The following is a 24,964-nucleotide window of genomic DNA, read 5'->3' as shown; positions in this document are numbered from 1 at the left end:
TGTAAAGGGAATGCATTTTTAGATAAATGAAGGGATATTTGGATTTCAAGGAGATCTTAGTCTTGTTTACAACTAGCCAGATAAGCAAGGCTAAGGAATGTGTTTATTTTTCCCAAAGGTTACTGACAACATGGAAGGTTTTATGTTACGAGGAAGATACAGTCTCAGAGACATATTGAACAGTAGAATTTACATATTAAAAAGAGAGAAACATACATAAAGGAGAATGAAAGGCTATGTGTCAGAAGGCCATATAAGATCTAACAGGAGTGTGTGAAATCGTCTTAATGAAGCCTCCAGCATTTGTGCATAAGTCTGCTGTCTAATGGAACTGAAACTGGTGAAAAGCCATTTGGAATTCCACTGACCAGGGTATTGGGTTAACTCGCTGAATCTGTTTTAAATTTAAAATCTATTTCGGACAGTTGCCTTAAAGGGAGTGTTACTGGGTGGGGGGAGGGTGGGGTCAGGTTAAGTAGGAATTTTAGCAGTTATTATAGTAGTAATTGTAGTTCTATGTATGTGCTTGACATCTTTTATTTTGTTAAGAAATATTTTAATTTAATTTTAAAAAATCTCATGGAGTTATTACTTCTGAATTTAGTGCACACACATCGTAATAAGTACAAATTGCAAAACTGCTATGATAGTGTGACCAAGTTTCCCTTGTGGATTTGGCTCACCTAGCACACATCATCTGCCACAGCATAACACACTCTTGACTTGTGCCTTGTAGATGATGAACAGGTTTTGGGGAGTCAGAAGGTGAGTTACTTGCCACAGAATTCCTAGACTCTGACCTGCTCTTGTAGCCACAGTATTTATATGGTTAGTCCAGTTCAGTTTTTGGTCAGTGGTAACCCCCAGGATGTTGATAGGGGGGGAATTCAGTGATGGTAATGCCATTGAATGTCAAGGGGCGATGGTTAGATTTTCTCTTGTTGGAGATGGTCATTGCCTGGAACTTGTGTGGTGCAAATGTTACTTGACACTCGTCAGCCCAAGCCTGGATATTGTCCAGGTCTTGCTGCATTTGGACATGGACTGCTTCATTATCTGAGGAGTCACGAATGGTGCTGAACATTGTGCAATCATCAACGAACATCTCCACTTAATTGAATAGGAGATTATAAGCTTGGAATATCTCTGTATTCCTCGCCTCACTGCTTTAAATGTTATCCCCCTCCATTCATCATTCACTCCTCAACCAGTGGAAATCGAGTTTTGTATCTTATTCAAACCCTTCATAATTTTTTGTTTAAGAGAAAGCTTTAATAAGTCTCCTCTCAGCCTCCTCTGCTCCAGTGGAACGAGTATTGTGAATCTCTGCTCACGCCTATCTTTCCAAGTTATGGTTCAGTTTCCAAAGTCCATTAGCATTCAAATTTTCTGACCCCATTACATTGCATGTACGGCACAGAAAGATCCCATTGGGCCCAACCAGTCCATGCCGGTATTTATTCATGAAGGCGAAAGCATAGAATCAGAAAGAGGCAAAGAGACACCCAGCCAAATGGAAAACTCACGTCAGTTTCAGCTTTCGGGAGATGTGCCTTAGCTCAGAGCAATTGTAGTTCGTTTGATATATTTAAGTTTCTAATTCAAAAAAAACCTCAAAATTAGCGCTTAACCGATAGAAGTTTGTGTAGCTCAAAAACACGGCAGTAAACTGAATTCCTTCCTGTTCCTTTTGATCGAAGATTGGAGTCTGGCATTGAAAACTGACCTGCTGGATTTCAGGGTTATGACAAGTTTTGGCAACAGGTCACTGGAATGGTTAGTTCCGCCCAGTCTGTCGTGCAGTGGTGTTGAGCTTTTGTACATCTGCAGTGAAACTGTTAAGCGCTGAGCTGCTCCAGTTTTCAGCATGTTTGTATTGATCTGTGGGGTCCTTCGTGATCTCAAAATGTCTGAAAGCAGCATGGCGCTGAAAAGGGGCACCTCGTACAGGTTCCGCATTCAGATTACGTTTGCTGGTAATATTGTGCTTCTCATGCTGGTGAACTGGAAACACACGAGAAAAACAAGTCTTGGGAATCTGGACAGACGTAGGAAATGCAGCAAATCCTTCAGCGTCGAAAACTGAATGGGTTCACAAATGTGTTGTGGGCCTTCTCAAAACTAACTTGTTTATGCAGGAGAGTTGCATCAGTTTTTAACATGTACCACAGCATCCATCTGCAGCTTGTCATTATTTGAAACTATTGTTTGTAGATGATCTAAAACTATTGTGTACAATCATTTTGCCTTGCATCATCCTTTGTTTCTGAGAGAGGAGCATGGTGTCTGACAGAGCACAGTGGAGCAGCGATGTCATCATGGGCAATTCAGCTCCTTGCTCCCATTCCATTGTTTACCCTCATCACAGCTGATTTACCTGCCTTTGATCCTTATGTCATCTTAAGTAGCAGTGGGATATTAATTCACTCTGCAACATCAAGAGACTGAAAGAAAATCCCTTGCATTTACGTAGTGTCTTAATCCATTGTCAGAATATTCTGCAAGTCTTTGGTATTTAACATGGGTAAATGCACCAGACTGTTAACATATGACCAAGTCCGCAATCACAAAATGAATGGGTAGCCTGCCAGCTTGGGGTTGATGAACAAGTATGTCGACAATGGAAGACCTACTTGCTCTTTTACATTCATGCTTTAGTAACTCCTCTGGCAATGTGGCATTCCCTTGGTACTGCACATAGGTAGCTCATGCGTTTAAGTCTTGGAGTTGGATTTGGCACAAGAGCCTTCTGGTTCAAATGTGTGCGCCTGGTGGGCTTTGTCACTGACTGTCCTGTGCTTGAGACCATAACAGGAGCATTTCAGCAGTTTCTCTTCAGTTGCTGTTTTTGTTATTATCAAGGTTCGGTAACGTTTTCCCAAGTCTGAACATGGCAGTGAAGCGACGTGAACAGAGTTTGCAGGACTATAAAAGATTGCAGTCCAAAGTGGAGAAGTACGAAGAGAAGGAGAAATCTGGTCCTGTGCTTGTGAAGCTTCACCAGGTAAGGTGGGAACAAGACTCCTGCAAGGAATTAGAAGGGTTGGTGATTTCTCCTTTGATGATACGCCAGATGTATTTTGTACCCTATTCTTTGATGTAAAGTGAGAGTAATTGTTAAATAGGAACTGCTTCAATCAGTTATGGTCTATAGGTGATTTGGGCAAGGGCGGGGCGGGGGAAAAGAAGCAACAGATTTCTTTTGATCGATCTTGTTCTCTCTCCAATCATGTGCCAGATTTAAAACCTATCAGCTTTGAATGTGGCAGGTCATGCGGCCAGCAAAATGGCTGAGGCCAGTCGACATGTGCAGCCATCACGGGGTTTCCGGATCGTGAAAAGGAACTGCAGCTTGTGTGTTCCTCGCCCTCACCCCCGGCACAGAATTCCCTGCACTGCTGCCCCTACCCAGTCTAGATCAGCAAGTTCTGCACTGAGCAGGTACTGAACCAGAGACCCTCCTGGTGAATCAGCTCATTGGATAACTTTGCGGAGCCATTGGAGGAGCTGAAAGGCTAGGTCAAGTGAAAACAGGACAAAGAAAAACATGTGGACATGAGCAGAGAGGGAAAGGGGAGGGAGAGGGGAGCGATGAATGAAAAAAGAAGAGAGCCCAAGGTCTGAGCAGTCTGCCATCCATCTGACTAACTATTGGGGTAATTTAAGTTTTCTAATAAAATGGAGAAATGGAGACATAGAAAATGTGAAGCACAACAAGAGGCCACTCGGTCCATCATGTCTGTGCTGGCTGAAAATGTGCTATCCAGCCTAATCTTGCTGTCCAGCCCATGTTCTGTAGTTACGCTGCTTCAACTGCATATCCAAGTATATCTTGTTAAATGTGATGAGGGTTCCTGCCTCAACTACCCATTCAGGCAGTGAGTTCCAGATCCCATCCTTCTGGGTGAAAACATTTCACCTCAACTCCGCTATCATCATTAGGCCAATCGCTTTAAATCTGGTTATTGATCTCTCTGCCATTGGAAATAGCTCCTTCCTATCCACTGTCTAGGCCCCTCATAATTTTATACTCCTCAATTAAATCTCCCCTTAGCCTCTTCTGTGCCAAAGGATGAAAAAGCCAGCCAACCAAATCTTTCCTCCAAGTTAAAATTCTCCATTTATGGTAACATTGCTGTAAATCCCCTCCGTACCCTTTCGAGTGTGATCACATCCTCCTTGTATGTAATGTGGTGACTAGACTTGTATGCAGTACTCTAGCTGTGGCCAACCTGTGTTTTGTGTAGTTCCAGCATAACCTCTTGTATTCCATGCCTTGGCTAATAGATCTTCTGTCATTTGACACCAAAAACTATGCAAAACTCAACTTACTGTAACACATTAATAATGCAAGCCAAATAACATCCCGAACAAATTGTAATTCTGAAACTAGTCCTACCGACACCACCCTCTCTGCAACATGAAGCTACATATCCAGGTTAATTAGAACTGAATGGGATCTCTCCTGGATGATTCAGAGTAAGGGAATTTTGAAGTTTACCAGGAAGAGTACCCACAGCCAACACATGCCAATCAATCTGAAATGTGCTGATGGCCCTCAAAAGGTTCAATTATTTAGACTGATTATTTTTTGGTTGATTGAATCCTTCTTGCAGTGTACATAAACATCTTTCTCCACATATTTCTGCCTCTGCTTCCTGCTGATCTGTGCAGACTTTGTCTTTGTCCTCCCAATAAAAATATAATTTGTGTGCAGGCTGTTAATGGACTAAAACATGGTTCCGTGACCAGATGGAATTTCCCTCTAATTGTGTGACCAATGAATGTTGTGAATTAGTTTCAAACTTGAAGCAGGGCCAGCTGAGCTAGACAGTGACAGACCCACTTTCTTCCCCATTGTTTTACAGCTGTTTCCAGTTCTGGTTCCTTATTGTCAGTTTAAAATCTGGTACAAAACCCTAAGATTGCATTTCTTTGGTTATTTTCATTTCCTAGGCAAGAGAAGAGCTAAGGCCAGTCCGTGAAGATTTTGAAGCCAAAAACAAGCAGCTGCTTGAAGAGATGCCAAAGTTTTACAATAGTCGCATTGATTACTTTCAGCCAAGCTTTGAAGCTCTGATTCGTGCACAGGTAAGCACACAGGCTTGCCTCCCCCTAACTCTCACATTGTTTGTTTATTTCCTTTCAATTGGTTACTGGTTGCTCGGGATTCTCAGTTATCTATCCAGCACTGGAGCAGAAGACTTGGTTCTTTAGTTAGCTTTCAGACTCAATGATGGCAGAAAGACTTTGTTTCATGGGATATGTGCTTTGCAGTTTCCTCCAGGAGGTTTGAGTGCTTTGTGTGATGCTTGAGTTTGCTGTGCCTCACAAGTACGTGTACTCTTCTGCAACCCACAGATCTTTCTTCACTTTTCAAGTGCTTGTTTAAGATGAGCGTTTGAATAGAAGATTGAGCTTCTGAGAGAGAAAATGGGAACCGACTGTTTAAATCTTTGGATATTGAATGAACATCTTCTCTCTCACTCTAATTACCACATCTTCATGATTGCACACTTATGTTTTTGAATCTCACCCTTTGGGGTTGAAACAATCCGTTGCTGAAGGTCAGGTGTTGAAATCTTTCCAAAGGCTCAAATGAGACAGGAATGGCAGCCAGCGGTTTTTACTGCTGTTCACCTCTGAAGACACAAACTCCCCCTGAGCTATAACTCTGTGAGTGCCGATGAAACACTTGCACTTTGTTCAAGTGGCTATTCTTCATCTAAAATCTCGTTGTGACCTGGGAGGCAAATCTACTTTGAGATGCATCACGGTGGACCCCTCTCCTGTTCTTGCATGCATTGGTGGTGATGTTTCATGTGTATGTTCGCGCGCGCGCGCACACAGACACAGACACACATGCACAGACACACACAATTACACACAAGCATACATCAGCGAGGATCACTCAGTAGTGATGAGAAGTGAAATATATATATCTCAAGGTTTCTCAGTCTGGTTACAGAGCTCCATACGCTGTCTTGCTTGAGATTTGCTAATATAACACAGATTGGGAATGAAACTGGGATCTTGTAGTATGTTTGAGCAGGAGAGTGGGACTGACTGATTGTTCTGCGAAGAGCTGGCATGGACTCAGTGGGCCAAATGGCCTCTTTCTGTGCAGTAAATGACTCTGACTTTATGTGAAATGCTTAAATGAGAAGATAACTTGCTTCAAGGCAAGGGCCCCAAGTAGCAAGCACAGTCCTCCAAAACCTTTTCAGAATTTCGTTTTATTCCCAGTTGGGGTACTAATTATTGATCAGAATATCTTGCTGTTAGTTATTTGGACTCCTCTCCCCAGTAATTGAATAAACCTTATCCAGGAATTCAAGTGCTTTCTGATGGAAATGAAGTGGAACGTACGGCAGAAAATGGGTTTCCTTTTCTTGTTCAGCAGAAACTGTCTTTCATTAGGTACATCCCCTTGGCTATATGTGGTTTGCTTTAATTTCAGATAACCTCATCATAGGTTCTCTTGTACTTGGGATTTTCCAGTGACAGAACCTAACTATTTATAATTCTTGCAAATGAAACAAAAATGGGAAAACTATTTTACTTGTCTCGGGGTGGGGGGGGCGGGGGAGAAAGTGTTAAACCTCCTTTGGATTTCTATGTGCAGTGAGTGAGTTATGTGTGTATTCCTAGAAGACAGCGTTGGACCAAGCACTGCTTTTTTGTTTCGGTCTTTCATTGGTCTTTCAAGAGAAGGAGGAGGCGGGAGTGTTCAGCAATATTCTTCTGGTAGCTCAGTACCACAAGAATGGAAAGTTGCACAGGAAATTATATAATCATCGACTCACTAATGATGAATCTGTGCAGGTTTACATGTAGATAATTGTGCAGAAGAAGTCAGCTGACCTGACGCGATAGCCACTCACATTGTTGGAGAAACTTAGCTGCAAACGATGAAGATTAAATAAAATCTATGCCCACCTTAATCGGCGAGCAAGGCTACAGGTGAAGTGTGGACACCTCATAACACAAGGTCCAGACTGCACTTGGAGCCTATTGTGTTTTGTTACAATCCTTAGCCAGACTCCGGGATGTGGTGCTTCAGTTAGATCAAGGTTGAGATTAAAGATTCTTGCTTTTGAATAAAGGCACAAGATTTCGCAGGTTTTGAACAAAGAAGTAAAATTTACTTTTTAAGTTCAGAAAGATAAAACAATTTACAATTTGTATCTTATACTCTAACATTCAGGTGCATGTGAATTAACAGACGAACTGTAGTTGAACACGCCACACTACAGAGTAAATGATAGATGCAACCAAGAGTCCATAGGTTTCTCAAAAATTCACCCAGACGTTCGTCCCACTGTGAGTCAACTGATCTCACTGCAACTTTGTATTTCTTGCTAGGGTTTCCATTCTCCACCTTTGAAGATCCTGCCTTGGAATTCTCTCCAAACATCCCACTCAGATGGCTTTAACAATGGCTCACCCCGCAGGGTTTCAGTCTTGCCTTCTGTTATGACACAGCCAATGTAAAGGCTGAGTTGCCCCAGAGGGAAACTTGAAACAACTTGGGGAGGTGGTGGCATAGTGGTATTGTCACGACTGGTAATCCAGAGACCCAGGGTAATGCACTGGGGACCCGGGTTCAAATCTCACCATGGCAGATTAATACAGTTTTCAAACTATCAAATGCCTTCTGACACTCCAGTGTCCATTGAAACTTACTTAGCTTTTTTAATAGTTCAGTCAATCGAGCAACCACACTGCTAAAATTTGGTACAAATTTCTGGTAAAATCCACTCATGCCCAAAAATCTCAAAACTTCTCGTTTTTTTGTAGGGACTGGGAAATCCACAATATCTTTGACTTTCACATCTCTTGGAGCCACCTTGCCATGTCCAATGGTATGGCCTAGATACATAACTTGCGCTTTTGCAAATTCACTTTTAGCCAAGTTCACCACCAAATTAGCTCCTTGTAATCGAGTAAATAATTCTTCCAGATGTTGTAAATGCTCCTCCCACGTCTGACTGAAAACTATTAAGTCATCAGTATAAACAGCATAATTGCTGAGACCTGTAATTACTTTGTTTGTCAGTCTCTGAAATATGCGGGTGCATTCTTCACACCAAATGACATGACTTTAAACTGATCTAGTCCATTTGGCATCACAAAAGCCGATATCTCCTTTGCTCTCTCCAATAACGGTACTTGCCAATACCCTTTTAGCAAATCAATCTTTGTGATAAATTTTGATTGTCCCACTTTCTCAGTACAATCCTCCACCCATGGTATAGGCTATGAATCTGCTCTTGTCACCGCATTCACCTTTCGATAGTCCACACACAGTCTTTGTGTTCCATCCAGTTTCGGTACCAGTACAATGGGTGAGCTCCAGTTACTGAAACTAGACTCAATGTTATCATTTTGAAGCATGAACTCAATTTCTTTTTGTACTTGTGATAACCTTGCCGGATTTAATCTATAAGGATGTTGCTTTACCGAAGATGAAACTGCTGCAAATACACCATGTATAGCTAAATCTGTCCTCCCCCAACTTATTCCCACAAATAGGTTTGTGTGACTGCAATAGCTTTTCCAAATCACTTTGACACTTGTCTGGAAGGTAACTCAATATTTCATTTAAATTTTCAAGCACCCCCTCATTGTCCGATTTGTTTAGAGGAAAATCAATTTCAGAATCCTGCACTTCTACCTCTTTCTCATCATATACCACCACTAACACTTCTTTTTGTTCCTCTTCCCTGTCAAAGTACTTTTTCAGCATATTTACGTGACACACCCTCTGCTCCTTTCTTCTATCTGGAGTATTTATTAAATAATTTACTTTGCTCAATTTCTTTTCAATCCTGTAAGGCCCCCTAAACCTTGTCTTGAATGAGTCACTCAGCACTGGTAACAGAACTAGCACTTTCTCTCCAGCAGTAAAGTTCTGAGCTGTAGCCTTCCAGTCTGCTTTCAATTTCATCACTTGCTGTGGTATCTTTAAATGTTCCCAAGCCAATTCACATGCTCTGTCTAAGCTCTCTCTGACGTTTGGTACATAATCCAGGAGAGTAGTTTCTGGATTTTGACCTACCAGTTTCTCATGAATCAATTTCAGTGGTCTCCTTACCTCATGACCATTAACTAGTTCAAAAGGGCTAAAACCAGTCGATGCATTAGGAGCGTCTCTAATAGCAAAAAACAAGAATGGAATTCCCCTGTCCCAATCCTGTGGATAATCCTGACAGTGTGCTCTCATCATAGTTTTTAAAGTTTGATGCCATCTTTCCAAAGCTCCTTGTGACTCCGGATGATAAGCTGTTGACTGAAACTGTTTTATCCCCAAACTGTTCATTACTTCCTTAAACAGCTGTGACATGAAATTTGACTCCTGATCAGATTGTATTTCCTTAGGTAAACCCTATCTTGTAAAAAATTTAGTTACCTCTTCCACAATTTTCTTAGTTTTGTAATATTTCTTGAAGGTATCGCTCAGGAAACCTGGTGTAGACATCCATTATTATCAGTAAATACAGTGGGGAAGGGTCCTACACATTCAATTATGACCTTAGTAAAAGGTTCTTCAAGTGCTGGTATTGGGAATAAAGGTGCCGGCTTAATCACTGCTTGTGGTTTCCCTATCACCTGACATGTGTAATATGTTCTACAGAATTTGACTACATCTCTATGCAATCCAGGCCAATAAAAATGTTTCTGTACTTTTGCCTGTATCTTTCTAATTCCTAAATATTCCCCCATTGGAATTTCATAGGCAATCCTCAGAATTTCATTTCTGTACCCTAATGGGATAACAATCTGATGCGCCTCCCTCAGGCTTTCATTTGCTGAAACATGATCCTGTCTCCATTTTCTCATTAAAATATCACCCTTAAGGTAATAACATCCTGGAATACATTTTGCCTCTGTTTCTGAGTAAGCTGTCTGATATAACTGTTTTAATTGCAAATTGTTTTGCTGCAACTCAGTTAACTGCCTTGAGTTAAACACTTCAGCTGAATGGTCCTTTCCTGTGTCTTTCTGAACAATGTTATCAAACACAGTGCCTGCTAATTGGATTTCAATACCTTCTTCCTGCCTTTGAACTGCCTGTCTTTTTTGTTTTTTTTGTTTCAACCTGTGTGCCTGTGATCCCATTATCACACAATCTGGAAACAATCCAGGATGCTCTCCCTGTAACAGCTCTGTTGAAAGCACTTCTACAGGCTGCTTAACTACCATAGGCATCACCCACATTTGTGATCCAGCTAGATCATTACCCAGCATCAATTGAACCTCTGCAATGGCCAATTTTTCCACCACTCCAACAATCACTTCACCAGTTTTCCACTTACTCTTTAAATATACCTTCCACAATGGATTAGATTTAGCATCTCCATGAACCCCACTTATTATCACCTGTTCGTGCAATACTCCCTCTGAACAACAAATATCACAATCCCATAACATTAAGGATTGACTAGCCCCTGTGTCTCTTAAAATTTTAACATCTTTACCTACTCCACCCTGTACACATGGACTTTCTCTTCACACACAAAATCTTTAAACATTACTGCAACCTGCTCCTCAGAATTCTCTTGGGTAAACTGTGAACACATTCCCACTTCTTTACCTGTCACTGATTCTCTCTGTTTTACTTGTACACAAACCACTGGTTTTTCCTGTGCCTGAACCTCAGAACCCACAGTACTTTTACTTCCAGAACTTTTCTGCACCACAATGATTCAAACAGCTTTTCCCTTCGTATGTTCTACTTTATTATAATGAAAACACCTCAACTTTCGAATGTCACTTCTACCCTCACCACCTTCCTTTTTATTCTGAGAAAAAACTTCCTGGGAATTTCCAGTGATTCCTTCTCTTCCCTGACTACCCACCTTCCTTCCACCTTCCCACTTTCTATCCTTTTCCGATTTGAAAGAGTGACGAGAAAAAGGTTTAGCTCTATCAACTAACTCATAGTCATCAGCTATCTCTGCTGCTTGTCTTACCGTTTGAACCCTCTGTTCCTCCACGTGAGCTCTCACTGCTGAAGGAATTGAATGTTTAAATTCTTCCAAAAGAATTGCTTCTCTAAGTGCTGCATATGTTGTCTCTTTTTAATGCCAGTATCCATCAGTCAAAATTACTTTGTTTTACTCTTTCAAACTCAATATAAATTTGCCCAGGCTGCTTTCTCATATTCCTAAATTTCTGCCTAGATACCTCAGGGACCAACTCATGCACTCAGAATAGCCTTTTTCACCATATCATAATTCACCGAAATTTCCTCTGATAGCGAAGCATATACCTCATGTGCTTGACCCACCAACCTGGATTGCAACAACAACATCCAGTTCTCCTGTGGTCATCTCATCTGTTTAGCTATCTTATCAAATGAAATAAAGTACGCTTAAATGTCTTTGGAAGAGCTTGTACAAATTTAAACATCTCCACACTGGGTTTGAAGTTAGAAGCTTTGCCCTCATCAGAACTTTCCTCAGAATCTGAGGTCTCTTTTTTAACTTCCAGCCTTTTAAGCCGATATTCTCTGTCACTTTCCTTCATTCACTCTTCCACTGCTAACTTTTCCCTCTGGAGATCAAGTTTTCGCATTTCCATTTCTTTTTGGAATAATCTCTCTTTTTCCCTCTCTTTTTTTTTGCTGCTTCTAGCTCCAGATTTTTTCAGTTCCTTTGCTTGTTCGAGTTCGAGCTTCTTCATTTCTAACTGAAGTCTCACTACCTCTAGCTGTGATTCACTCGTGTCAGGTAGCAATTCCAATTTAAAATGCTGTGCTACACCTTCAAGCTTTCCTAGCCCCCAGAGGTAACCCCAATTGCAACTTATCCGCCAACTCTATTAACTTACTTTTGAATACTTTCTGTAACCCAATCAGAGTTATATCTTCTACTTCCAAAAAAGATTTAGCCATGGATACAGCCATTTTTGCAGTCTCACCACTTCAAACATAACTTACACCCGCTCCTGAATTCAAAGTACTTCTCGTACTAGTAACTTTAAGACTTACCAATCCAAAAAATCAAGGGATTACAAATATATTCCCGCAAAGAGCCCCAATTATTATGACACAGCTGATGGTAAAGGCTGAGTTGTTCAAATCCCAGAGGGAAACTTGAAACAATGTCATAACCCATTTTTGCAATTTGTATGTTTCGGGTTGCAGGCTTTGAATTCAGCAGTAATAAGACCACTGAGTCTCGAGTATTTTTTTATAAGACTAAATTAAACATTTATTAATACAAGAAAAATCATAAGCACATACATATTTATATACATATACAAAATTATAATAACTATAAAAATTCCCTAATTAATCTGACTCTCAGTTACACCCCTGTTAAGGTAACAGTAAATCTCAAAGATTTAAACAGATCCCTGGCAAAGCACATCCTGGACAGTCACATTCAAAATGAGTTTCTTTAAGCACTGGGTCCTTGTAGACAGCAGCTTGAGGCTTACAGATTGGAGGTTTCTCACACTTGTTGGATGTTAAAATGCCTCTACCTTACACACAATCTCCTTTTTCCTTTATACATATCTTTCTCTTTGAATGTAAATTTTCCATTGTATCGTTAGGCTTTTAACTTTACCTCTTCTAACAATAACATCCTTTCATCTCACCAATTTTATTAGTAAACTTAAAAAAACACATTGCTTGGCATCTTCTGGCTAGTTGTAAGATTTCATCCGCAGTCTTGAATGGTTTCTTTTAACCAATACAAATTTACATTTTATCTCCTTATGATAACCTAATTAACATCTCAAAACATACTATACATGAAAGCATCAAAGCACCCAGACTAGCTGGCTTTAAAACAATTGAGACACACGCACGCGCGCACACACCCCACTGGAACTCTATTTTCAAATAATTTCCAATAACATTATTATATCTTCTTGACGCTTCCGCGATTCCTTCTCCTTGGTCTCCTGAGTGACTCGACATGAGCTCACAAGCACGCTTTCAGACCTATGGCCATGCCAAGCAGAGCATCACTGCTCCAAAGGGGTACCTTTGCCCCAACGGTCCACGATATAGCATGAGGCTGCCAATTGCAGCTCATTCTTTAATTCGGAGCCTATTTCTTTGCTCCCTTTTTCGAATTTACTTAACAAGGCCTATCCCTGCCCCTGAATCTGTGATGCTACTTGGCTAGCAGATTATCTCAAACTGACTGAAGAAGAGTTGTTCACTGACCCTTGAACTGATCTGGGGAACCTTTGAAAATGCTACCAGAGCCCCACCCTTGTGACGAGGCAGGAACCACTGTGACAGCATTGGAGCATCCTGTACCTTTAAATGTTACAATGTCCCATGCGCTGCAAATTGAACGCACACAGACAGAATTAATTCAATTCCTATCAATATAAATACTATACCTATTTAACGTATTGTTTGAAATCCCAATTAATTATTAGCCGCTTCTCAGTTTGATCAGGATTTTAGCTTATGACTTGCAAAATACAGTACCCGTTCCAATAAAAGTTTCAAGGATTCCAGTGCCAGGGTGAGCAACTCACAACTCATACTCATCTTCAAAAAAAAATGAGTTCACATTATCCCCAAAAGACATGCATATTCTGAAAGAAATCTTCCAAACAGTCTCTAATGTAAGTCAATCATTAACCTGTCAGATTTTGCTCGCTGATTTCGCAAGTATAAATGAAATTTTCAACCAGGAATGGTAAGAATTAGAATCTTGTAGCTTTTTGGCACAACCTTCACCAGTTTAGAAGAAAAAAATCTGCCTTTTATCCTTCAGCTAGATGGACTAGGCTTTCTTGGTTGGAAATTGCTCAACTTGTATGGGACACTGGTCAGATATCAGCTGGAGTATTGTATACAGTTCTGGGCACCACACTATAGGATGGATGTGAATTCATTGGTAAGCGTGCAGAAGAGGTTTACAAAAATGGTTCCAGGGATGAGAATTTTCAGTGATTAAGATAGATTGGAGAACTTGGGACTATTCTCCTTGGAGAGAAGAAGGCTAAGAGGAGATTAGATCGCGATGTTCAAAATGATGAGGGGTCTGGATAGAGTAGATAGAGATCGAGAATGAGAGGGCACAGATTTGAAGTGATTTGCAAAAGAAGCAAATATGATGTGAGAAAAAACATTTTCTCACAGCGAGTGGTTCGAGTCTGGAATGCACTGCCTGGAAGTGTGGTGGAGGCAGGTTCAATCGAGGCATTCAAGAGGGCATTAGTTGATTATTTGAACAGAAACAATGTGCAGGGTTACGGGGAAAAGGCAGAAGAATGGCACTGAGACGTGATGTTCATTCAGAGAGCCGGTGTAGACACAATGGGCCGGATGTCGTCCTCCACCGTAACAATTCTGTGATTCTGAATTTAATCTCTGGCGGAGACGCAGCTACTCTGCAAGCAGTTGAGGGAAAATCTGCTTCTGCAGGGCAGGACTGACCTTCACCAACAAGTCCTCCCTTTTTCCGAGTTGTGGTGGCCTGACATCATGAGTGTTCCTTCCACAAACTCAGCCAAAAACTGCCAAACTCATGCCAGAGGAGGCCGGCCAAGTTTAAATGATTGAGGCTGGGATTCAAAGCCTTGATCATGGGGTTTGGAAGACCAGTGCCCTGCCTCGGGAGCTGCACAGCTCATTTGATCTCAAGTTTCTTCAGAATGGATGGGATTTTAAAAATTTACAAGGCAAGGAGGAGGATCAAATTGAGGTAACAGGCTCCCACCTTGAAATGATGGCTCCCTTGGAAATGACGTTGGAATATTGATTGCATTGAACCACATTCAAATTCCACATGGCAACAAAAGCAAAGTGTGTGACAAATTAGCAGAAGAAGAATATATATCACACAAGCTGATTATTTGGCCCACCCAGTCCATGCCGGTGTTTATGCTTCATTTGAGCCTCCTTCCAATACTTCTAATGTGACCGTTTCTGTGACAATGTTCATTTTCAGGTTTTATATGCTGTAGGGATTTCCTTTCAGTTTTGGGGAAATTAAATTTGTACATGTAAGGTAATTGAAACACTGAAATTCAGCAGTTGCCAGATCACCTAAGGTATTTACACATCGAAGGTCCTTCCATGTGTACTTACTCGGTCAGAGTTAGAATGGGGAGAGCCGTAATATAGCAAGTCAGCCCCTTTAGCTGGGGACTGGAAGACAGTAAGTCTGAGGAGAAGTGCCCTGTCTTTGTTCGAAATGTGAATTATTTATCTCATTCCCTGCTTCAAAGAAAGGTTGAGAAGCAACTGGTAAACAAGGGAAGTTCTTCAAGTATCCATTTACTTTGCAGATCAAAGGACAGGTTTGGGAATTGTGGATAATGGGTTTAAATCTCTATCTGCAACATCTCAGGGGTGCCAGGTTGCCACGGAAGTAGGTTGACGGGACGGGCCCCGTTTGTGTTGGTTTTTTCTGTGTGATTTCTCACAGGCAGAGAGAGAGAAAGCTGCCAGCAGTGGGTGCAGTACCAAAGTGCTATCAGAACAAGGGTGTTTTTTGATGTTGGAGTCCCTAGGCAAGAAGGCAGTAAAACCTAGCAGGGGTGTCTGCAATCATGAGGGCCTCAAAGAGAATTGAAAGATAGTTTTTCCAAAAGGGTCCGAAGGGATCCTATAGCTTGGAGAACAGCAGGAGCAATGAGGAGAGTCAAAGTAAATTCCGAAGGACTGTGGCACACGTTGGTTCAACATCGGGAGAAGTGAAGGAACCCTCAAGATCCTGCAATGTGTAGGGGAATTCTTGGGTGGAAATCAAATCAAAACAAAACAGAGAGTGGTCTGTTGAGATTTTCAGGTTTAAAATCTAAGTGTTTACGAAAGATATATAGTATTAAATTAGTAGTGTTTGCTTTGTTTAATTTTTGTACAGTGAAAGTTTTTGTTTAAAACCGTGAAATCTTGTTGGCTAATTCTTTCAGTTAATAACTGGGACTTCAAATTTCACTTGAGAAGTTAATGGTCTCCCATGAGATCATAACACTATCATCAGAGCACTCACTTCCTTTTTCCCCACATGTGCTTATCTAGCTTCACCTTAAATGCATCTATACCATTCAGCTTAAGTAGTCCCTGTGGTTGGAGGAGATGGTGGCATCATGGTAATGTCACTGAACCAGTAATCCAGAGGCCCAGGCTAACGCTCTGAGGACAATGCTTCAGTTCCCACCATGGCAGCTGGTAGAATTGAAATGTAATTCATAAATTTGGAATCGTGAGCTAATCTCAGTAACGGTGACCATGAAACTATCATCGACTGTTGGTAAAACCCATCTCGTTCACTGATGTCCCTTTAGCCATTTTTTCTTCCCTGTAGGGAAGGAAACCTGCCATCCCTTTCTGGTCTGGCTGACATTTGACTCCAGACCCACAGCATTGTGGTTGACTTATAACTGCTCTCTTCGAAATGGCCTAGTGTGTCACTCAGTTCAAGAGCAATTGGTGATGGACAACAAATGCTGGCCCTGCCAGCGGCACCCACTTCCCATGAAAGAAAGAGAAAATACTTAGTTTCAGATTCTCACTACCTCCTGGGTGAAGAAATTCCTGTTGGATTTCACGGTGACAATCTTATGTTGGTCAAGTATCCTTTATCTGTAAACCGTACTTTTTCTGAACCTCATCAGCCTTTAGCACGGGAAGTCTAGTTGTTTGTCTGTACTTTTACCTTGTGATTTTTGAACATGTCAAAAATAAACTTTTTCAGGTTTTTATAATTCAGTGATATCTTACTTTCCTCGCCATCTTATTTACCTTAGGCTATAGCTAGCCTAGGCTTAGGCTATTGGAATGTAAGTTTATATGTGGTATTCAAAAACCGAAATGATCTGAAATCCAAAATGCAATCGGCCTCGAGGGTTTCGGCTAAAGACTACGCATGCAATTCTGGTCGCCACATTACCAGAAGGATATGGAGGTGTTGGAGAGGGTGCAGAGGAGGTTTACCAGGATGCTGCCTGGTCTGGAGGTTATTAGCTATGAGGAGAGGTTGGAGAAACTCAGATGGTTTTCACTAGAGCGACAGAGATTGAGGGGCAACTTGATAGAAGTTTACAAAATTATGAGTGGCATGGACAGAGTAGATAGTCAGAAGCTTTTTCCCAGGGTGGAAGAGTCAATTACTAGGGGACACAGATTTAAGGTGAGAGGAGAAAACTATAGAGGAGATGTGCGGGACAAGTTTTTTATGCAGAGGGTAGTGAGTGTCTGGAATTCGCTGCCAGAGGAGGTGGTGGAAGCAGGTACGATAGTGGTTTTTAAGAGGCAGCTTGACAAATACATGAATAGGATGGGAATAGAGGGATACGGACCCCGGAAGTGCAAAATGTTTTAATTGACGGGCAATATGATCGGCACAGGCTTGGAGGGCCGAAGGGCCTGTTCCTGTGCTGTACTTTTCTTTGTTCTTGATCCATATTAATGGCCTTCAGTTTTGCCCTGCAAATGGAAACATTCCCTCTGTGTTGACTCTGTCAAAGCCTTTCATAATTTTCAAGACTTGTTTTACATTATTCGTCAGTCTTCACTTGCCAAGAGAAAAGAGACCCAGCCTGTTGGCCCTTTCCTGATTATGTACATCCTCACAGTTCTGTTGTCATCTTGGTAAACCTTTTTTGCACCCTCTTCAATGCCTCTATATCCGTTTTATAATGTGCCAACCAGAACTCCACACACTATTCTAAGTGAGATCTATCCAAGCTTTGATACAAGTTTAGCATAACCTCTCATCCTGAACATCAAAGAAAAGAAAGAACTTGCATTTATGTAACACCTTTCATGACCATAGGACATCTCAAAGAGTTTTACAATGAATTAAGTACCTTTTGAAATGTGGGAAAGTGGCAGCTAATTTGCACACAGCAGTAAGCATCACCAGATAACCTGTACGTTGTGATGTTAGTTGAGTTATAAACATTATCCAGGATACCGGGAGGAACCATGGGATCTAGTGCATCCATGTGAGAGGGCAGGCAGGTTCTGTGTTGAATGATCTGAAAGTTGGCACCTCTAACAGTGCAGCACTCCCTCAGTACCTGCACTGGGCGTGCCAGCCTAAATTTTGTGCTCGGGTCTCTGGGCCAAGACTTGAGCCACACAGTCTGCTGACTCAAAACAAGAGCGCTACCCACTGAGGTACGCTTCAAGTGATTCATGAAGTGAACAATAGGCAAGTACTCGAAACCAAGACAAGACAGGTTATGATATTACAGGTGTGTAGGCTGCAATCGAAGGGAAGGTGAGTAATTTACTTGTTTTACTTGTAAATTTCGATTACAAAACCGTATCCGTGAACAAAACCTCTTCGGCTCAGACGCAAGCTGCGATACCTCAGCTGTGGTCCCTGTGAAACGGTCAGCAGAGTGTAAAACAGTTTTCGATTTCAGTGCAAAGCAAATAGCTCAGCATTTATTCTTCCTGTTTTATTTTAAATATAAAACTTTGGAGATCTGAGTGCATGTGATTAAGATCTTGCACTTAGATCCTTTTCATTCAGTCTTGTAACTCTACATGGAATGTGTGAAATCATATTTGCCAATCGAAGCAGCTCACGTCTCATTCAGAGTTTAGTAATGAGTGTTCTTTCTGCAAATGAAGAAGAATGTTTTATATTTGCATGATCCTTGTGTTATGAGCAGATTGTGGAAAAGGTTGATATTTGGTCACAGTGTAACATATTGTTGTGGTTTTTTTTTAACGTCAGTAAAGTCCTATGTGTGGTGTTTTAGTAATTCCTTTTGTCGTTATGCTAAAGTTGGTCCCAGTTTATTGGGAAAGTTTGGGTTAAATCCAAAGGTTGCTTCCTACAATGTGTTGAATACTTCTCTATTTTTGTGTGAGGGGGAAGGAACTACTGACATTTGTAAAAGTCAAACTTTTAAGTGACTAAAATTGTCATGTTGACCATTCAAGGCTTAGTTTTGATGAACTGTGAGCTTACGATGTTCAATTTCTGCTTTTCATCAGTGTCATGCGGTACAAATAAATGTGATAAATAAATTCATGTGATCAAAGTGCTTTCCTATTGAGAAATCAATTTTTGGCAGCATGTGATGTGATGACAATTGGCAAAAAAGCCATAAGGGACATGTGGAGAAAGTTCATTAAACAGTGAGTTGTTGTGATCTTAGAAGGACATTGCAAGTGGATTCAGTTGTAACTTTCAGAAAAGAATTGGATAAATACATGGAAAGCAAAAATCTTTGAGGTTATGGGGAAAGAGTAGGGAAGTGGGATTGATAGGATTAAGCTGGAAAAGAGCCAGCACAGGCATAATGGGTTGAATGGTCTCTGTGCTGTATTGTTCAATGGTGTTGTCACTTGAGTTACTTTTTGCTTATCAGAATTTCTGACATTTCCCTCTCTCTTAAATATACAACCAACTATTCTTAATACCAGGGAGAATCTTACAGTACAGAAGAGGCCAGCCATCCCATTGTGCCCACTCTGACTCTTGGAAAGAGCTATTTAGTTCATCCCACTCTCCCTGCTCTTCTCCCAATGCCCTGCGATTTTCTCCCTTTAAAATATTTATTCAATTTCCTTTTGAAAGTTATTTTTGAATCTGCCTCCAAGGCCCTTTCAAGCAGCACCTTCCAGATCACAATAACTTCTTGTGTCGAATAATGTTTCTGCATTTCATCTCTTGCTCTTTTTGCAATTACTGTTAATGTTGTTACTGACCCTTCTGTCAGTTTCTTATTTACTCTGCCGAAACCCTTCATGAGTTTGAACACCTGTCTTAGACTCCTCATAATCCTTGCTACACTGCTTTAAGGAGAACAATCCCACCTTCTCCCTTCTTCCCATATAACAGAAGACCCTGCTCAGTGGGACCATTTGAGAAAATCTCCTCAAAATCCTCTCCAAGGCTTTGATGTCCTTCGCAAAATGTGGTGCCCAGAATTGGACTCAATACTCCAGCTGAGGCCTAACCAGTGTTTTACAATGGTTTAGCATAATTTCATTGTTTTTCTACTGAATGTCATAAAGTCCAGAAACCATATGCTTTTTAACAGCCTAATCAATTTGTCCTGTCACCTTCAAAGATCTTTGTACGTAAGTCCCCCAGGTGCCTCTGTTCTTTATCATGCGCTATTTCGTTTATAATGCGCCTCCTCGTTTTCCCTTACAAAATACATCATTTCACACTTTTCTGCATTAAATTTCATCTGCCATATGTCTGTCCATTTCACCAATCTGTCACCGTCCTCCTACCATCTTCCTCAGTGTTCACCACGTTTCCCAAGTTTGGTGACATCTCGAAACTTTGGAACGATACACATTGATTAGAACACCCAGAGGAAACTCAACTTCTTTAAGGATTTTTCACTGCATACCTGGCCACAAATATTTGCCATTGTTTCTGTGATTGCAAAGTCCTCTAACACATCTAATTTTTTAGTGTGAGAAAGAAGCAACAGCTCGTTCAGTGTGTGGCAGCAGCCACTAGATGTCACAGTATTTGAAGAATGTACAGTGGGGAGACAGCTTCTTGTACGAGGCATGTTGCACATTCCCCTTATGTGGAAGTACTGTCTAGATAATACTTTCAGGTTTATTTTTGCAACTTCCACATTTGTGCCCTGTCCATTCCATTCAACTGTCCAAATCTGTACAGTGAAACTTGATTTGTGCCTTAGATTCAACATGAGGTCTGCATTCACTCAATTTCGGCCGATGTGGTTGTCAGGTAAGCAAGCTAAGATTGAAACCTGGGATGAAATTCAAATCAAGAGCAGCTATTTCATATAGCTTTGGTGGATGAGGCGGCAGGGGTTGGGGGAACCTCCCATCATTTCAATTTAATATTCTAGATGACCTAATCTTCTTGAAGTTTCCTGTTTATGTCATTTGAATCCTCTGGCGTTTCTTAGAAAGCATTAACTTTCTGAGGGATGTGGAAAGACTGTAGGAAGTTCTCAGCAAGAGTGTCGAGTTGGTGAGCGGGGGAGGGAGGCGTGTGGGTTCCGCATGCAAACTGGATGATGCCACTGTTGTAGTATATGTTCCCATCTTTTATTTGGGCATCAGGTGGTGACTCCATTTTTCTGCCGTGCAGTGGCCAGTCAGGTATGAGACTTCCTAACACCGTCGTGAGGGCCATGTTCAAGATTCTGACTCTTGTGCTGCGACCACTGCTGCACTGAACGAGCACACCTCATCGAAGAAAGCGCTATATATTGGCAAACCCGTTGGCTAAACAAGGCAGGTTTTGTGTTCTCGTCATCGTTTAGTTTCAACTGAAGTCAACAAACGCTTCCTTTGGAGGGATTAGGCTGTCTAGTTTTATAACTTTAAAAAGACAGACCTCTGGAGTTCATACACACGCGCACTTAACCCGTATGCGAACTGGGCCACTTGTGTGTGAAGTGAGGACCGTCCCTTGGAATATTTCTAAGTGTTCTATCTTATTCTGCATGTGTTCTCAGATTCGGTGCACACCATGGAGCATGAAGAGTACCTGCTGTCAGGCATGCAGCACTGCTGTTCCATGGGGGGTAGTGCCTTCAAAGGCCAGAGAGCGTACCCCTCCTCCCATGTGCTTTATGCACTAACAACACCCAACTCAGCCAGATACCAAACGGGAAGTGCAGCTTTACCGCTTGGTCATGGTTCTGTTTCTTGCTTCCATATTTATTTTGTCATTTTTTGCATTTCTCTGGCCAGGTTTTTTTTTGTATCATTCACAAAGTTGGAAAATAGTGGTTAAGTTTTTTTAGATTCCTTCATGGGATGTGTGTGTCACTGGCTAGGCCAGCACTTATTGCCCATCTCTAATTGCGCTTATTCAGAGAGCATTTAAGAGTCAACCCCGTTGCTGCGGGTGTGGAGTCACATGTAGGCCAGACCAGATCAGGACGGCAGATTTCCTTCCTTAAAGGATATTCGTGAGCTAGATGGGTTTTTACAACAATCGGAATTGGTTTCATGGTCATCATCAGTCTTTTAATTCTACGTTTTTATTGGATTGAAATTGTACCATCTACCATGGTGGGATTTGAACTCTGGTCCCTAGAACGTTACCCTGGGTCTCTGGAATACCAATCCAGTGACAATACCACTACGCCCCTACTTCCCCAAATATTTGCGCCATTTGGAAAGGCTGGAACATCTTCTCGTCCCCTGCTGTCCTGCCCCTTTCTCCCCACCCCTCACAATCTGACAACTTTCCTTAAAGTGGTTGCATCCCTTTAAATTTTGGCTGTAGCCTTCAAGTGTTGCTCACGTGGGAGGGCTGTGATAGTGGTGGTTTTGAAAGGGAAGGATACAGGACCTGAGGAGTGGGAAACCAGAAAGGGAGGGTGAGTGATCAGTTGTGTACATGGAATGGGGTCAAGGAAGCAGAGGATGGGCCTTGTGAATGGGATGAGTTTGAGGTGAGATGGGACAAAACCTACTGGGAGAGTTGGTAGGATGGGAGGGCAGGTGTTAACTTCAACAACTGCTTATCGTGGATGAATGAGTGCAAAGCTAGTCTTTTACTTCAAGCTGGTTTATGCTCAAGACAGCTCTGCAGAGTAACAGACTCTCCCAGTCCCTTCCATATGAGAGTGTTACAGCTGTACCCATTTATAGGTGAGCCAATGCCCATCACCTGTTTTAACAAGGCAATTGTCTTAACAATGTAATTGCCAGTCAACAAAAAAAAAGATTGTTATTGGACCTTGACGATGTTATCACTGATACATTGACAGTGGGGACGGGTTTGGGTTGGTGGGCAAGAGAGAGTAGAAGCTTAATGGGTGGAAGAGGAGGGGAGAAAAATTTAAGAGGAAGGTTGATGCACCGTAACCTCCCCAATCCAGAATGCTTGGGACCAAGGCTGTCTGGATTTCAGAATTTTCTGGATTGTAGAATAACGTTAGAATGTCCAACCACAAGGGTGAGAACAGGACTTGAATATGTACCTGAGACATAAAACAGTGACAAAACACTATATAGCACCAATAAAAATTGTGTTATTTATGCAAATTCTATATCTTGCATGTTTCAGAAGGACAATCCTGTACTCGTCACACGTGATTCCAGGAAGAATTAGCACAACCAATGGGCTTAGAAAGGGGAAATTGATTATTCAGTAAATATTCAATATAAAAATTAAGAACAATTTCCTTTCCCAGAAAGATTGACAATGTAGCACCAATGTGAAAGGCTTTGATTTTTAATTTTACTTCACTAATTTGCTGTCTTTTCTTCTTCCATTATCCATCTTTTTTCTCTCTCCTGCAGCCTTCCACTGAAACAGCCTAAGGTACTTAGTCTTACTGTCAGGAGATGCAGGACTATTAGAATAACGATAAAGGCCATCATATTCATTATTTTGTGATTTGTTGCAACGCTGTGAGAGACGAGTCTGAGAGTTGTGTGAGCCCGTGAAAAAAATGCCAGACAAGTGGTGTTTCTGGCTATCAGGTTTCCAGACTGGTATTGAGGGTGAGGGGGGAAATTGGAGCCTGGGGCTTTCTTTGCCCTTCAGGGTGATTCTAAAGTAGCTGGGACTGAAAATAGATGAGCTCTTATTGGGCACAAAGGTCAGTGAGTTGGGAGAACAGGGAAGCTGAAGTTGCTGCTTGTAAGGTGGCAGTGATGGGTGCCTGAATGCCAAGAGGCACAAAATATCACTGATGTTTTATTCACCAGCTAAAACATCTTCATCACTTTCACCAGGGACAAGCTACTATGACGAGACCCTGCAATTTGACTTGTTTGAATTCATCCATGGGATGTGGGCATCGCTAGCTAGGCCAGCATTTGTTGCCCAGCCCTAATTGCCCTTGAGAAGGTGATGGTGAGCTGCCTTCTTGAGCCGCTGCAGTCCATGTGGCGTAGGTACACCCAAAGTGCTGTTATGGAGGGAGTTCCAGGATTTTGACCCAGTGACATTGAAAGAACGGCAATATATTTCCCATTCAGGGTGGTGACTATTGATTGTTTTACACAATTTCCAGAAATTCATCTTGAGGATACACGTGACCTCCTGGAAGCTGAAATGTAATGCTGTGAACTGTAAGGATTTCCACTTCATGTAGGTCAGCATAGGATCATAGCTGCTTCCTTGGAACTAATCATGATTCTTTCACTTCAAATCAATCCCCTGTGTCAGGGTTATTGAAGAATCGGATGTCTTCTTGGAGATAGTTGTCCTTTGCAGCAATGACACTGACCCACAGCTGAAGCAAGAAAATAGGAAAATTGGTCTTGTAAATTGCATCCGCTGGTACGTCTCGGAAATGTGAGTGAATTTTCCTTTGTTCTGTGGTGAAGTTAGTCTGACCATTGTCACTACACATGTCTGCAGCGTAGTTAACCCTCATTAAAATCATAGTGGGGGCTAGACAGAATACATAAGGAGAAACTATTCCCACTTGTAAAAGGATCGAGAATGAGATGTGCAAAAGAAGCAAATGTGACGCGAGAAAAAACTTTTTCACACAGTAAGTGGTTTGAGTCTGGATTGCACTGCCTGGAAGTGTGGTGGAGGCAGGTTCAATCGAGGTATTCAAAAGGGCATTAGATGATTATTTCAATAGAAAAAATGTGCAGGATTACGGGGAAAAGGCAGGATAATGGCACTGAGACATGATGCTCATTCGGAGAGACGGTGCAGACACAATGGGCTGGATGGCCTCTTTCTGTGCTGTAACAATTCTGTGATCCCGTCAATTTGTTCAGTGTGGCTACCTGTCTGAAAGCTACATTTGGCTTCCAAAGCAAGACCAATTCTTCATTACTATGGGATTCTGGGCAATTCGCTGATTTATATCTAAGTGGCAGCAACATTGTTGTTGACATATTGTAAAGCAAGGTGTGTGTACTGAGTGCAACCAGGATTCCTGTGTCATTAACCTACTGCTTTCTACATTGTTGTTCTGCTCAGGCCCACTGTATTCTAGACAACCTGCAAAGGACTGCTTACTGAAAGGCTTTAATTGGAATCCATCCATTTTCTCACTGACTGTCTCTGTTGTAACCATCAGCTGCACCCTC

General features: G+C 41.6%; 1 protein-coding gene across 1 annotated transcript in view; it reads left to right on the top strand.

Moving 5' to 3' along the window:
• The window catches only part of bin3 (bridging integrator 3), a 127,918-nt gene that overhangs the window by 83,088 nt on the left and 19,866 nt on the right, over nt 1-24,964 (top strand). Inside the window, exons 7-8 of the mRNA XM_078565406.1 lie at nt 2,863-3,004; nt 4,957-5,091. Of these exons, the coding sequence (XP_078421532.1) occupies nt 2,863-3,004; nt 4,957-5,091 (277 nt within the window). The remainder of the gene's footprint in view (nt 1-2,862; nt 3,005-4,956; nt 5,092-24,964) is intronic.

The sequence above is a fragment of the Cetorhinus maximus genome, chromosome 20, assembly GCF_964194155.1.
Source record: "Cetorhinus maximus chromosome 20, sCetMax3.hap1.1, whole genome shotgun sequence".
NCBI lineage: Eukaryota > Metazoa > Chordata > Chondrichthyes > Lamniformes > Cetorhinidae > Cetorhinus > Cetorhinus maximus.
This window is presented reverse-complemented; position numbering and strand designations above follow the sequence as displayed.